Source organism: Euprymna scolopes, chromosome 20, assembly GCF_053919585.1.
Source record: "Euprymna scolopes isolate OS-2025 chromosome 20, ASM5391958v1, whole genome shotgun sequence".
Taxonomy (NCBI): domain Eukaryota; kingdom Metazoa; phylum Mollusca; class Cephalopoda; order Sepiida; family Sepiolidae; genus Euprymna; species Euprymna scolopes.
The window spans coordinates 1,364,100-1,380,731 of NC_136501.1; the positions used below are offsets into that span (position 1 = coordinate 1,364,100).

The following is a 16,632-nucleotide window of genomic DNA, read 5'->3' on the forward strand; positions in this document are numbered from 1 at the left end:
TTTCACATTCAAAATATACTTTCACCATTCAATTTCACTTCTCACCTTTCAAATATACTTTCACCATTCAAATACATTTTTCATCATTCAAATACACTTCACCATTCAATATACTTTTACCATTCAAATATAACTTTCATTCAAAATACTCACACACCATTCAAATATACTTCATCCATTCATATACTTTCACCATTCAAATATACTTTCACCTTAAAATTTTCACCATTCAATATACTTTCACCATTCAAATACACTTTCAACCATTCAAATATACTTTCACCATTCAAATACATTTCACCATTCAATATACTTTCACCATTCAAATATACTTTCACCATTCAACATTCAAATATACTTTCACCATTCAAATATACTTTCACCATACAATATACTTTTCACCATTCAAATACTTCACCATTCAAATACTTCTTTCACCATTCAAATATACTTTCACCATTCAAATATACTTTCACCATTCAAAATATACTTTCACCATTCAAATATACTTTCACCATTCAAATATACTTTCACCAATTCAAATACTTTCCACCATTCAAATACACTTTCAAATACTTTCACCATTCAAATATACTTTCACCATTCAAATTACTTTCACCTTCAAATATACTTTCACCATTCAAATATACTTTCACAATTCAAATATACTTTCACCATTCAAATACACTTTCACAATTCAAATATACTTTCACCATTCAAATATACTTTCACCATTCAAATATACTTTCACCATTCAAATATACTTTCACCATTCAAATATACTTTCACAATTCAAATATACTTTCACAATTCAAATATACTTTCACCATTCAAATATACTTTCACCATTCAAATATACTTTCACCATTCAAATATACTTTCACAATTCAAATATACTTTCACCATTCAAATATACTTTCACCATTCAAATATACTTTCACCATTAAAATACACTTTCACCATTCAAATATACTTTCACCGTTCAAAATATACTTTCACCATTCAAATATACTTTCACCATTCAAATATACTTTCACCATTCAAATATACATTTCACCATTCAAATATACTTTCACCATTCAAATATACTTTCACCATTCAAATATACTTTCACCCATTAAAATACACTTTCACCATTCAAATATACTTTTCACCATTCAAATATACTTTCACCATTCAAATATACTTTCACCATTCAAATATACTTTCACCATTCAAATATACTTTCACCATTCAAATATACTTTCACCATTCAAATATACTTTCACAATTCAAATATACTTTCACCATTCAAATATACTTTCACCATTCAAATATACTTTCACCATTCAAATATACTTTCACCATTCAAATATACTTTCACCATTCAAATATACTTTCACCATTAAAATACACTTTCACCATTCAAATATACTTTCACCGTTCAAATATACTTTCACCATTCAAATATACTTTCACCATTCAAAATATACTTTCACCATTCAAATATACTTTCACCATTCAAATATACTTTCACCATTCAAATATACTTTCACCGTTCAAATATACTTTCACCATTAAAATACACTTTCACCATTCAAATATATTTTCACCATTCAAATATACTTTCACCGTTCAAATACACTTTCACCATTCAAATATACTTTCACCATTCAAATATACTTTCACCGTTCAAATATACTTTCACCATTAAAAATACACTTTCACCATTCAAATATACTTTCACCATTCAAATATACTTTCACCGTTCAAATATACTTTCACCATTCAAATATACTTTCACCATTCAAATATACTTTCACCATTAAAATACACTTTCACCATTCAAATATACTTTCACCATTCAAATATACTTTCACCATTCAAATATACTTTCACCGTTCAAATATACTTTCACCATTCAAATATACTTTCACCATTCAAATATACTTTCACCATTCAAATATACTTTCACCGTTCAAATATACTTTCACCATTCAAATATACTTTCACCATTCAAATACACTTTCACCATTCAAATATACTTTCACCATTCAAATATACTTTCACCATTCAAATATACTTTCACCATTCAAATATACTTTCACCATTCAAATATACTTTCACCATTAAAATATACTTTCACCATTCAAATATACTTTCACCATTCAAATATACTTTCACCATTCAAATATACTTTCACCATTCAAATATACTTTCACCATTCAAATATACTTTCACCATTCAAATATACTTTCACCGTTCAAAATATACTTTCACCATTCAAATATACTTTCACCATTCAAATATACTTTCACCTGTTCAAATATACTTTCACCATTCAAATATACTTTCACCATTCAAATATACTTTTACCGTTGAAATATACTTTCACCATTCAAATATACTTTCACCATTAAAATATACTTTCACCATTCAAATATACTTTCACCATTCAAATATACTTTCACCGTTCAAATATACTTTCACCATTCAAATATACTTTCACCGTTCAAATATACTTTCACCATTCAAAATATACTTTCACCATTCAAATATACTTTCACCATTCAAATATACTTTCACCGTTCAAATATACTTTCACCATTCAAATACACTTTCACCATTCAAATATACTTTCACCATTCAAATATACTTTCACCATTCAAATATACTTTCACCATTCAAATATACTTTCACCATTCAAATATACTTTTCACCATTCAAATATACTTTTCACCATTCAAATATACTTTCACCATTCAAATATACTTTCACCATTCAAATATACTTTCACCATTCAAATATACTTTCACCATTCAAATATACTTTCACCATTCAAATATACTTTCACCATTCAAATATACTTTCACCATTCAAATATACTTTCACCATTCAAATATACTTTCACCATTCAAATATACTTTCACCATTCAAATATACTTTCACCATTAAAATATACTTTCACCATTCGAATATACTTTCACCATTCAAATATACTTTCACCATTCAAATACACTTTCACCATTCAAATATACTTTCACCATTCAAATATACTTTCAACCATTCAAATATACTTTCACCATTCAAATATACTTTAACCATTCGAATATACTTTCACCATTCAAATACACTTTCACCATTCAAATATTCTTTCACCATTCAAATATACTTTCACCATTAAAATACATTTTCACCATTCAAATATACTTTCACCATTCAAATATACTTTCACCATTCAAATATACTTTCACCGTTCAAATATACTTTCACCATTCAAATATACTTTCACCATTCAAATATACTTTCACCATTCAAATATACTTTCACCATTCAAATATACTTTAACCATTCGAATATACTTTCACCATTCAAATACACTTTCACCATTCAAATATTCTTTCACCATTCAAATATACTTTCACCATTAAAATACATTTTCACCATTCAAATATACTTTCACAATTCAAATATACTTTCACCATTCAAATATACTTTCACAATTCAAATATACTTTCACCATTCAAATACATTTTCACCATTCAAATATACTTTCACCATTCAAATATACTTTCACCATTCAAATATACTTTCACCATTCAAATATACTTTCACCATTCAAATATACTTTCACCATTCAAATATACTTTCACCATTCAAATATACTTTCACCATTCAAATATACTTTCACCGTTCAAATATTCTTTCACCGTTCAAATATACTTTCACCATTCAAATATACTTTCACCATTCAAATATACTTTCACCATTCAAATACACTTTCACCATTCAAATATACTTTCACCATTCAAATATACTTTCACCATTCAAATATACTTTCACCGTTCAAATATACTTTCACCATTCAAATATACTTTCACCATTCAAATATACTTTCACCATTCAAATATACTTTCACCATTCAAATATACTTTCACCATTCAAATATACTTTCACCATTCAAATATACTTTCACCATTCAAATATACTTTCACCGTTCAAATATACTTTCACCATTCAAATATACTTTCACCATTCAAATATACTTTCACCGTTCAAATATACTTTCACCATTCAAATATACTTTCACCATTCAAATATACTTTCACCATTCAAATATACTTTCACCATTCAAATATACTTTCACCGTTCAAATATACTTTCACCGTTCAAATACACTTTCACCGTTCAAATATACTTTCACCATTCAAATATACTTTCACCATTCAAATATACTTTCACCATTCAAATATACTTTCACCATTCAAATATACTTTCACCATTCAAATATACTTTCACCGTTCAAATATACTTTCACCATTCAAATATACTTTCACCATTCAAATATACTTTCACCGTTCAAATATACTTTCACCATTCAAATATACTTTCACCGTTCAAATATACTTTCACCATTCAAATATACTTTCACCATTCAAATATACTTTCACCGTTCAAATATACTTTCACCATTCAAATACACTTTCACCATTCAAATATACTTTCACCATTCAAATATACTTTCACCGTTCAAATATACTTTCACCATTCAAATATACTTTCACCATTCAAATATACTTTCACCATTCAAATACACTTTCACCATTCAAATATACTTTCACCATTCAAATATACTTTCACCATTCAAATATAGTTTCACCGTTCAAATATACTTTCACCATTCAAATATACTTTCACCGTTCAAATACACTTTCACCATTCAAATATACTTTCACCATTCAAATATACTTTCACCATTCAAATATACTTTCAACATTCAAATATACTTTCACCGTTCAAATATACTTTCACCATTCAAATATACTTTCACCGTTCAAATATACTTTCACCATTCAAATACACTTTCACCATTCAAATATACTTTCACCATTCAAATATACTTTCACCGTTCAAATATACTTTCACCATTCAAATATACTTTCACCATTCAAATATACTTTCACCATTCAAATATACTTTCACCATTCAAATATACTTTCACCGTTCAAATATACTTTCACCATTCAAATATACTTTCACCATTCAAATATACTTTCACCATTCAAATACACTTTCACCATTCAAATATACTTTCACCGTTCAAATATACTTTCACCATTCAAATATACTTTCACCATTCAAATATACTTTCACCATTCAAATATACTTTCACCGTTCAAATATACTTTCACCATTGAAATATACTTTCACCGTTCAAATATTCTTTCACCATTCAAATATACTTTCACCATTCAAATATACTTTCACCGTTCAAATATACTTTCACCATTCAAATATACTTTCACCATTCAAATACACTTTCACCATTCAAATATACTTTCACCATTCAAATATACTTTCACCATTCAAATATACTTTAACCATTCAAATATAGTTTCACCATTCAAATATACTTTCACCATTCAAATATACTTTCACCATTCAAATACACTTTCACCATTCAAATATACTTTCACCATTCAAATATACTTTCACCATTCAAATATACTTTCACCATTCAAATATACTTTAACCATTCAAATATAGTTTCACCATTCAAATATACTTTCACCATTCAAATATACTTTCACCATTCAAATATACTTTCACCGTTCAAATATACTTTCACAGTTCAAATATACTTTCACCATTCAAATATACTTTCACCATTCAAATATACTTTCACCATTCAAATACATTTTCACCATTCAAATATACTTTCACCATTCAAATATACTTTCACCATTCAAATACATTTTCACCGTTCAAATATACTTTCACCGTTCAAATATACTTTCACCATTCAAATATACTTTCACCATTCAAATATACTTTCACCGTTCAAATATACTTTCACCATTCAAATATACTTTCACCATTCAAATATACTTTCACCATTCAAATATACTTTCACCATTCAAATACACTTTCACCATTCAAATATACTTTCACCATTCAAATATACTTTCACCATTCAAATATACTTTCACCATTCAAATATACTTTCACCATTCAAATACACTTTCACCATTCAAATATTCTTTCACCATTCAAATACACTTTCACCATTCAAATACACTTTCACCATTCAAATATACTTTCACCATTCCATTACACTTACATCATTCAAATACACTTTCATAATTCAAATACACTTTCACCATTCAAATATACTTTCACCGTTCAAATATACTTTCACTGTTCAAATATACTTTCACCATTCAAATATAGTTTCACCATTCAAATACATTTTCACCATTCAAATATACTTTCACCATTCAAATATACTTTCATCAGTTAAATATACTTTCACCGTTCAAATACACTTTCACCATTCAAATATACTTTCACCATTCAAATACATTTTCACCATTCAAATATACTTTCACCATTCAAATATTCTTTCACCATTCAAATATACTTTCACCATTCAAATATACTTCCACCATTCAAATATACTTCCACCATTCAAATATACTTTCACCATTCAAATATAGTTTCACCATTCAAATATACTTTCACCGTTCAAATATACTTTCACCATTCAAATACACTTTCACCATTCAAATATACTTTCACCATTAAAATATACTTTCACCATTCAAATATACTTCCACCATTCAAATATACTTTCACCATTCAAATATACTTCCACCATTCAAATATACTTTCACCATTCAAATATAGTTTCACCATTCAAATATAGTTTCACCATTCAAATATACTTTCACCATTCAAATACATTTTAACCATTCAAATATACTTTCACCATTTAAATATTTTTCACCGTTCAAATATACTTTCACTATTCAAATATACGTTCACCGTTCAAATATACTTTCACTGTTCAAATACACTTTCATCATTCAAATACACTTTCATCATTCAAATATACTTTCACCGTTCAAATATACTTTAACCGTTCAAATATACTTTCACCATTCAAATATACTTTCACCATTCAAATATACTTTCATCATTCAAATATACTTTCATCATTCAAATATACTTTCACCGTTCAAATATACTTTCACCATTAAAATATACTTTCACCATTAAAATATACTTTCACCATTCAAATATACTTTCACCATTAAAATATACTTTCACCGTTCAAATATACTTTCACCATTCAAATATACTTTCACCATTCAAATATACTTTCATCATTCAAATATACTTTCATCATTCAAATATACTTTCACCGTTCAAATATACTTTCACCTTTAAAATATACTTTCACCATTTAAATATACTTTCACCATTCAAATATACTTTCTCCGTTCAAATATACTTTCACCATTCAAATATACTTCCACCATTCAAATATACTTTCACCATTCAAATATAGTTTCACCATTCAAATATACTTTCACCATTCAAATATACTTTCACCATTCAAATACACTTTCACCATTCAAATACACTTTCATCATTCAAATATACTTTCACCGTTCAAATATACTTTAACCGTTCAAATATACTTTCACCATTCAAATATACTTTCACCATTAAAATATACTTTCACCATTCAAATATACTTTCACCATTCAAATATACTTTCACCATTCAAATATACTTTCACTGTTCAAATATACTTGAACCGTTCAAATATACTTTCACCGTTCAAATATACTTTAACCGTTCAAATATACTTTCACCATTCAAATATACTTTCACCATTAAAATATACTTTCACCATTCAAATATAGTTTCACCATTCAAATATAGTTTCACCATTCAAATATACTTTCATCATTCAAATATACTTTCATCATTCAAATATACTTTCACCGTTCAAATATACTTTCACCATTAAAATATACTTTCACCATTAAAATATACTTTCACCATTCAAATATACTTTCTCCGTTCAAATATACTTTCACCATTCAAATATACTTTCACCATTCAAATACATTTTCACCGTTCAAATATACTTTCACCATTAAAATATACTTTCACCATTAAAATATACTTTCACCATTAAAATATACTTTCACCATTAAAATATACTTTCACCATTCAAATATACTTTCTCCGTTCAAATATACTTTCACCATTCAAATATACTTTCATCATTCAAATATACTTTAACCGTTAAAATATACTTTCACCATTCAAATATACTTTCACCATTAAAATATACTTTCACCATTCAAATATACTTTCACCATTAAAATATACTTTCACCGTTCAAATATACTTTCACCATTCAAATATACTTTCACCATTCAAGTACACTTTCACCATTCAAATATACTTTCACCGTTCAAATATACTTTCACCATTAAAATATACTTTCACCATTCAAATATACTTTCACCATTCAAATATACTTTCTCCGTTCAAATATACTTTCACCATTCAAATATACTTTCACCATTCAAATATACTTTCACCATTCAAATATACTTTCACCATTCAAATACATTTTCACCGTTCAAATATACTTTCACCATTAAAATATACTTTCACCATTAAAATATACTTTCACCATTCAAATATACTTTCACCATTCAAATATACTTTCACCGTTCAAATATACTTTCACCATTCAAATATACTTTCACCATTCAAATACACTTTCACTATTCAAATACACTTTCATCATTCAAATATACTTTCACCGTTCAAATATACTTTAACCGTTCAAATATACTTTCACCATTCAAATATACTTTCACCATTCAAATATACTTTCACCATTCAAATATACTTTCACCATTCAAATATACTTTCACCATTCAAATATACTTTCACCATTCAAATATACTTTCACCATTCAAATATACTTTCACCATTCAAATATACTTTCACCATTCAAATATACTTTCACCATTCAAATATACTTTCACCATTCAAATATACTTTCACCATTCAAATATACTTTCACCGTTCAAATATACTTTCACCATTCAAATATACTTTCACCATTCAAATATACTTTCACCATTCAAATATACTTTCACCATTCAAATATACTTTCACCATTCAAATATACTTTCACCATTCAAATATACTTTCACCATTCAAATATACTTTCACCGTTCAAATACACTTTTACCGTTGAAATATACTTTCACCATTCAAATATACTTTCACCATTAAAATACACTTTCACCATTCAAATATACTTTCACCATTCAAATATACTTTCACCGTTCAAATATACTTTCACCATTCAAATATACTTTCACCATTCAAATATACTTTCACCATTCAAATACACTTTCACCATTCAAATATACTTTCACCATTCAAATATACTTTCACCATTCAAATATACTTTCACCATTCGAATATACTTTCACCATTCAAATACACTTTCACCATTCAAATATTCTTTCACCATTCAAATATACTTTCACCATTCAAATATACTTTCACCGTTCAAATATACTTTCACCATTCAAATATACTTTCACCATTCAAATATACTTTCACCATTCAAATATACTTTCACCATTCAAATATACTTTCACCATTCAAATATACTTTCACCGTTCAAATATACTTTCACCATTCAAATATACTTTCACCATTCAAATATACTTTCACCGTTCAAATATACTTTCACCATTCAAATACATTTTCACCATTCAAATATACTTTCACCATTCAAATATACTTTCACCATTCAAATACATTTTCACCATTCAAATATACTTTCACCATTCAAATATACTTTCACCATTCAAATATACTTTCACCATTCAAATATACTTTCACCGTTCAAATATACTTTCACCATTCAAATATACTTTCACCATTCAAATATACTTTCACCATTCAAATACATTTTCACCGTTCAAATATACTTTCACCATTAAAATATACTTTCACCATTAAAATATACTTTCACCATTAAAATATACTTTCACCATTCAAATATACTTTCTCCGTTCAAATATACTTTCACCATTCAAATATACTTTCACCATTCAAATATACTTTCACCATTCAAATATACTTTCACCATTCAAATATACTTTCACCATTCAAATATACTTTAACCGTTCAAATATACTTTCACCGTTCAAATATACTTTAACCGTTCAAATATACTTTCACCATTAAAATATACTTTCACCATTCAAATATACTTTCACCATTCAAATATACTTTCACCATTCAAATATACTTTCACCATTCAAATATACTTTAACCGTTCAAATATACTTTCACCGTTCAAATATACTTTAACCGTTCAAATACACTTTCACCATTCAAATATTCTTTCACCATTCAAATATACTTTCACCATTAAAATACATTTTCACCATTCAAATATACTTTCACAATTCAAATATACTTTCACCATTCAAATATACTTTCACAATTCAAATATACTTTCACCATTCAAATACATTTTCACCATTCAAATATACTTTCACCATTCAAATATACTTTCACCATTCAAATATACTTTCACCATTCAAATATACTTTCACCATTCCAATATACTTTCACCATTCAAATATACTTTCATCATTCAAATATACTTTCATCATTCAAATATACTTTCACCGTTCAAATATACTTTCACTATTCAAATATACTTTCTCCGTTCAAATATACTTTCACCATTAAAATATACTTTCACCATTCAAATATACGTTCACCATTCAAATACATTTTCACCGTTCAAATATACTTTCACCATTAAAATATACTTTCACCATTCAAATACATTTTCACCGTTCAAATATACTTTCACCATTAAAATATACTTTCACCATTAAAATATACTTTCACCATTCAAATATACTTTCACCATTAAAATATACTTTCACCGTTCAAATATTCTTTCACCATTTAAATATACTTTCACCATTCAAATATACTTTCATCATTCCAATATTCTTTCACCATTCAAATATACTTTCACCATTGTTAATCATACCTATTGTCTCCATTCAGTGTGCAATTTCAAAATATATCTAAAAAAAGTGAGAATGTGTGTGAGGACACTTCTCAACCTATCTACTCAATGAATTTTTGATCTACAAACTTGAAATTTGGAACATAGGGTATTCAGACATGTGGAAAACTTTTTAATCGTTTTTCATCTGGAAAAAAGGTTTACTAAGTGGGTCAAAATTAAAAAATTGGTACTTGTGGAGAGGGGGTCATTGGATTTTTATCTGTTTTTCAACTGTTTCACGAGGTTTGAAAACACTTTTTAAAGATTGTGGAAAGCTAGTCTAATAGTTATCGTACTTGACTCCCTGTCTTTAGGTTTTGGTTTCGATCTCGAGTATTTTTTTAAAGGAATTTAACGTTACAGTTTGAGTGTTTTTTGGGTTTTTTTTTACTTACAAGATTTGAACTGTTTAGAAAAAACATAATACTCGCATGCACATGTCTCGTTTTTACTTCATTTTATTTTTACTTCATTTGTTTAAAGGAATTTAATGTTACGTTTAGTACAAGGCAATGCCAGATATATCTTCAAAATATCTTCTAGTAGTTTATAAAAACGGGTATCTTTCCTCTTCAAGGGTTTGTGTTGGGAAAGAAATTTAAAAAAAAATTTTTTTTTTTAATTCAATTTTCACCCCAAACAAGGCACAGTGCCACTTTGAAGCAGGGAGCTACTATTAGGGACTTAATTAGCGGGGTCATTATGAAGGGAGATGAGTAGAAAGATGTTTGTTAACATTACACTTGAACTTCTGCATATCATTGCAGTTGGGAAAGCAGAATCCCGGAAGGGAGTTCCAAAGACCCGCAGTTCTGGGGAAGAAACTATTGGAGTAAAAGGCTTTCTTGCACCTAGGAATCTCTACTGTAAAGAGATGAGACTTAATGGCTTTTCTGGGTTTGTCAGGGGTAGTTATGTTGGGGAGGTACAAGTGTTTGCAGTTCGTCAGAGTATTCACCATTAAAGTATTTGTAGAACAGGCAGAGGGATGCAACATCTCGTCGATGGGACAGAGGCTGAAGCCTAGATGACAGTTCAGGACCTATCAGGTTGGCGACTCTCTTTTGAACCTGTCCAGGAGCGAGAGACAAGCAGCAGATGCACCAGCCCAGATGTGACAACAGTACTCCATACATGGGCGAATGGTGGCCTTATAGAGGTATAGGATACTGTCAGGTGTAAGTAGTTTTCTAGCATGGTAGAGGGAGCCAACCTTCCTTGCAGCAGCCTTGGCAATGCTCTCAATGTATCTATTCCAGTTCATATTCCCTGTAAACGTTAGGCCAAGGAGTTTAAAAGAAGTACTCTCAGGCAATGTGTTCTTGGCCATTGCTATTGGTGGTAGAGAAGGTTTCTTGTAGTTATTGAAGGAAACAAGCTTAGTCTTAGCAGCATTGAATGTGACCAACCATTTTTGTCCCCATTCCACTACAGATTGGAGGTCATCCTCTAGTGTTTCTGCCATTTCCTTGGATATGTGTTCATTTGTTTTCCCCTCATATCTGTTATAGAGAGTGGTGTCATCGGCAAATATACCCATCTCTGAAACAATTTTATCAGGGAGGTCATTTATGAATATCAATTTTATCAGGGAGGTCATTTATGAATATCAATTTTAAAATTGAAATTTTGTGTGTGTATGGCATGCTTAGCACTGACCCTACTGAGCACAACCCCAAACTACCTCTGGTACCTTTGACCTTCCACACGCACACAATTCAACTTTCCCGTTTATTTTTCTTTCTAATGTTTATGCTAGTCATCATTTTATCAACCCTGCCCTGATTCTGCACAATTACATTTTAAAATTGTGTGTTTATAAAAATGGTGGACCTGTTATTTAAGTCAAGAGTTATCTCCCTTGCTTGTCATACTGAATTGGTTGCACAACTCTTCCACATAAAAAAATACAATAAAACTCTATAATTTAATAAATTCTATTTCTACTTGTAATTATTTTTCTACTGAATAATTTTTCGGAATTTTTTTTAATTTATATCGATTTTGTCATGACACATAAATGCATAATGTTCTCCCCTGAAATGCGTTGCTTTAAAAAATCTTGCAAATCTATACAAGCATCACAATTTAAACATTTTAAATTTCTTTCTTTTCAGGACGCTTCCATTTTCTGAACTTGTTAAAAGAGCATCTAAAGAAATAAATGAAGATTTTTTTATTTCTCCAGTGAGTTTTTTTCTTTGTCTATTTTGCACCTCCCCCCACCTCCTCTTTTTTTATTTATGTTTCTTAAAGAGAACAACAAAAACTCCTTTTCTATATAATCATTTAAAGCCATGTTTGCATGGGAAAGTTTACTAGCATTCACAAAATCTGGTACTATAGTGTGGAATGATGAAAGTGTCGCCCTAAAAAACTTTTATTTAAAAAAAATCAATTTAAAAACTTGATTCTGTAGTAGAGTTGACATCTATTCAATGTAGTCGCCTTCAGCCTCGATATGGGTTTGGAACTGAGAGCATGTCATTCTCACAAGTGCTGTCGGGAGCTTGGTGGATGGCGGCAATCAGGCTAGCTTTGGTATTGTGGGAGGTTATGTTGGTGATGTTTTCAACATATGACCAAACAAAGTAATCCAGCAGGTTCAGGTCAGGTGAGAAGGATGTCCAGTGAGAGAAGGGTACCGTCGTAACACTCCTTCTGAAGCCAAGTCTGGGTCTCTTTGGACTTGTGGGCCAGCGCCGAATCCTGCTGCCACACTCAGGGTCTGCCAGCAGCTACTTGATTACACCAGGTGGTCACCACACTCTTCAGCACATCCAGGTATCTTTGGTGTTCACTTTGAAGCCGACTTCCGTGAGCTGGCAGACTCCAATAGGTCAAACTCCAAACCCTGCAAGAATTGAAGGAAAACATCAGAAACGAAATAAGGGAGTTAAATTACAATCCAAAGATTCTGCAATCTGTCATAAATAATGTTTTGAAAAAAAGCACAAATATGCGAAGCTAAAAATAGGCAACATTTAAAAGACATTATTTTTCATAAATAAAGATTGTTTGATTTTTGCATTTTTTTTTTTAAATTTCCTAATGTCTTAGTCAGATTGTGTTAAAATTACAGAAAGATATCATCAAAAATAAAGAATCTATTTAAGGTGAAAAACCTTCAGTGAATTTTTGGACACCTTGTATATTCATAATTTACGTGATTAAAAGATATATTTAAATAATTAATTTCTATTTTAGTCACGCAAATTATTTTGAGCTGAAAGAACACGCACTTGAGTCGAATTATTTCCTTCTCTTCACTAACGACAAAGATGTTCGCTCTTTGCATAAGCAGAAGTACTCCAATTTTTTTCTTTTAACCAACAACAAAACCTGCTAACAGCATAGTGTCCAAAACAAAACTCCTTTGAGAAAAAGATCTGTCTCCTTTTATTCAGCCATTTTGAACTCCCAATGATATCAAAATTTTCATAATCGCATTCGCCTTGTATTCAAATAGTTCTGCGTTTGTGTACCATTGTTTTCTTACAGCAAACACATGCTAACCGTGAACGCTTATTCCTCTGTCTCTATGCAGTGTTAGCACACTTTCTTAGGCTCCATAAACTACTGTAGTGTGTATATACCTATCATACACACATGTTAAGAGCACTTTTAAACAATCTTCAAAAAAAAAAAAAGGGGGTGCATAAAACTAGAATGGTCAGTGGAATGGCAGTATAGTTTTGAAAAAAAAAAAAAATGCTCATCTTTATTTTTACATCTTGATCCTAAACATGAAATTCTGATGGTGTCTAACACAAGTGAATATGGTGGTAAGGCTGTAATTATTTATATAGCTTTGATCCTGATAAGCGATGACTCATTATTTAATAAAACAAAAAAACAAAGATGTTTGTTTACATTGGTGATCTGTTAAACACATTTCAGGTGAAAACATTATGTACTTATGTGTCCTGGCGAAATTAGTATACATTCAAGAAATTATAAAAAACGATCCAGTAGAAAAATATTTATAAGTAAAAATAGAATTTATCAAATTATCGAGTTTTATTGTATGTTGTAATGTGGAAAAGCTGTGCAATCAATTCAGGACAACAACTTGACTTATATCCCTTGAATTGAATTAAGTTATGTGCCCACCATTTTAAAACTCAACACAATAGTGGATGATTTTTTTGTTAAAAATAATAGCATATCTTTTACTGGATGATTTTTTGTAATTTTTTAAATTTATGCTAATTTCATCATGATATGCAAGTATGTAATGTTTTCACCTGAAATGCATTGGATTAAAAGATTACCAATGGATAGAAGCACCAAAATAAAAAAAATTAAAATATGGAAACATTGTTTTCATTTTGGAGAAGATGTACATTTATCTTGAGATGATTAAAACATTTGTGGGGAGAGTGAAGTTTTGGTTCTTTATGGAACCGAATGGAAGTGTATTCTTGTGTAGCAGAACGTCAAATACTGGAAACAGCTGAGTGGTTTAAGTAAGATGCTGACAAACCATATGCAGCTCAACACAAATGAGGAGGAAAGACCAAGATGCACATGCACAAAATCTCTCAACATTCTTCTTCCCTTCGAACCACCAACAAAGTTGGTTCGACACTCTTATCTCTAAAACAGACATCTGGATTAAAGATGGCAGTATGAATGTATTTAGTCAAAATTATTGATTGCAGTTAACCTCCCCTGAGATCTTGCAAACTCTTCAACATTAAAACGCATGCTAAAACTCAATAAATCGCCAAATTCAAAGATTTTCATTTTTCTACTGGATTATTTTTTGTAATTTTTGGAATTTATACTAATTTTGGCATGACATGACATAACATGCAAAGATGTAATGATGTTTTCACCTGAAATGTGTTTAAAGATCACCAATGTAAATAAGTAACTCTTTTTTTATTTATTTTTTTTTTTTTTCAGCAAGAAAAATATTATTTACGTTCCTTAGGAGATGATCCTCGGAAGTCTGTAGCTGATGTCCATAAGCAGTTTCCACTTTTAATGAAAGACTTGGATATTCCACCATTATTTCCTGCTGAAAATTTTTTTTCAAGTGTTTTTCGAATAGCTTCCAAGGCGTGTCAGCTGTGGACACATTATGACGTGAATATTTATTTTATTTTTTTTTTATAAATTCCATTTCAAGTTTTAATACACAAAAAATTATTTTAGAAACTTTATATTTCGACATATGAGGTTCCACCCCAACAACTAAGTTGCTCGGAAATCCACACAGATGATTTGTTTATAGTGGTGAAGGCTTTGTGTAGAACCAACCACACATTTTGGTATTACTGCTAACCTCCACCGGTGCAGATAACTGCCACAAGAGAGAGTATACAATAGACCGCAGGTTTTTACATCAGAGTTTCCTTTACCTTGATGCATGTCTTAATGAAGACTGGGAGTGCATCTCTCCCAGTGAATTAATGTGCCTCCAGATACCAACCTGGAAATTTCTACACTCTGCGGGGTACATACAGCACCTAACTTTCCCAAATGGTCACCTATCTGGTACTAGCCAGGCTCAACGTTGCTTGACTTCGGTGAGCTGGTGAGAACTGGTGTGTCAACGTGATTGTGCCGTGATTTCATATATATGTGTGCGTGTGTACTTTTATAGTTTGTTGAAATTTTGGTGCAAGTTCAGAATTCAACCTTATTAAAAAACGAAAATACAGAAAAAAATCTTTACGATATCCGTACCCGTCACAGAATGAAAATGTCATATTCCA

General features: G+C 29.7%; 1 protein-coding gene across 2 annotated transcripts in view; it reads left to right on the forward strand.

Annotated features, from left to right (window-relative positions):
- LOC145241285 (tRNA wybutosine-synthesizing protein 5-like) overlaps positions 1-16,632 on the forward strand; it is a 45,773-nt gene that overhangs the window by 8,235 nt on the left and 20,906 nt on the right. The window contains exons 4-5 of one of the 2 annotated variants that reach the window (XM_080104028.1): positions 13,024-13,093; positions 15,818-16,000. In XM_080104028.1, coding sequence (XP_079960154.1) covers positions 13,024-13,093; positions 15,818-16,000 — 253 coding nt within the window. The remainder of the gene's footprint in view (positions 1-13,023; positions 13,094-15,817; positions 16,001-16,632) is intronic. The other variant, XM_080104029.1, reaches the window with a different exon arrangement.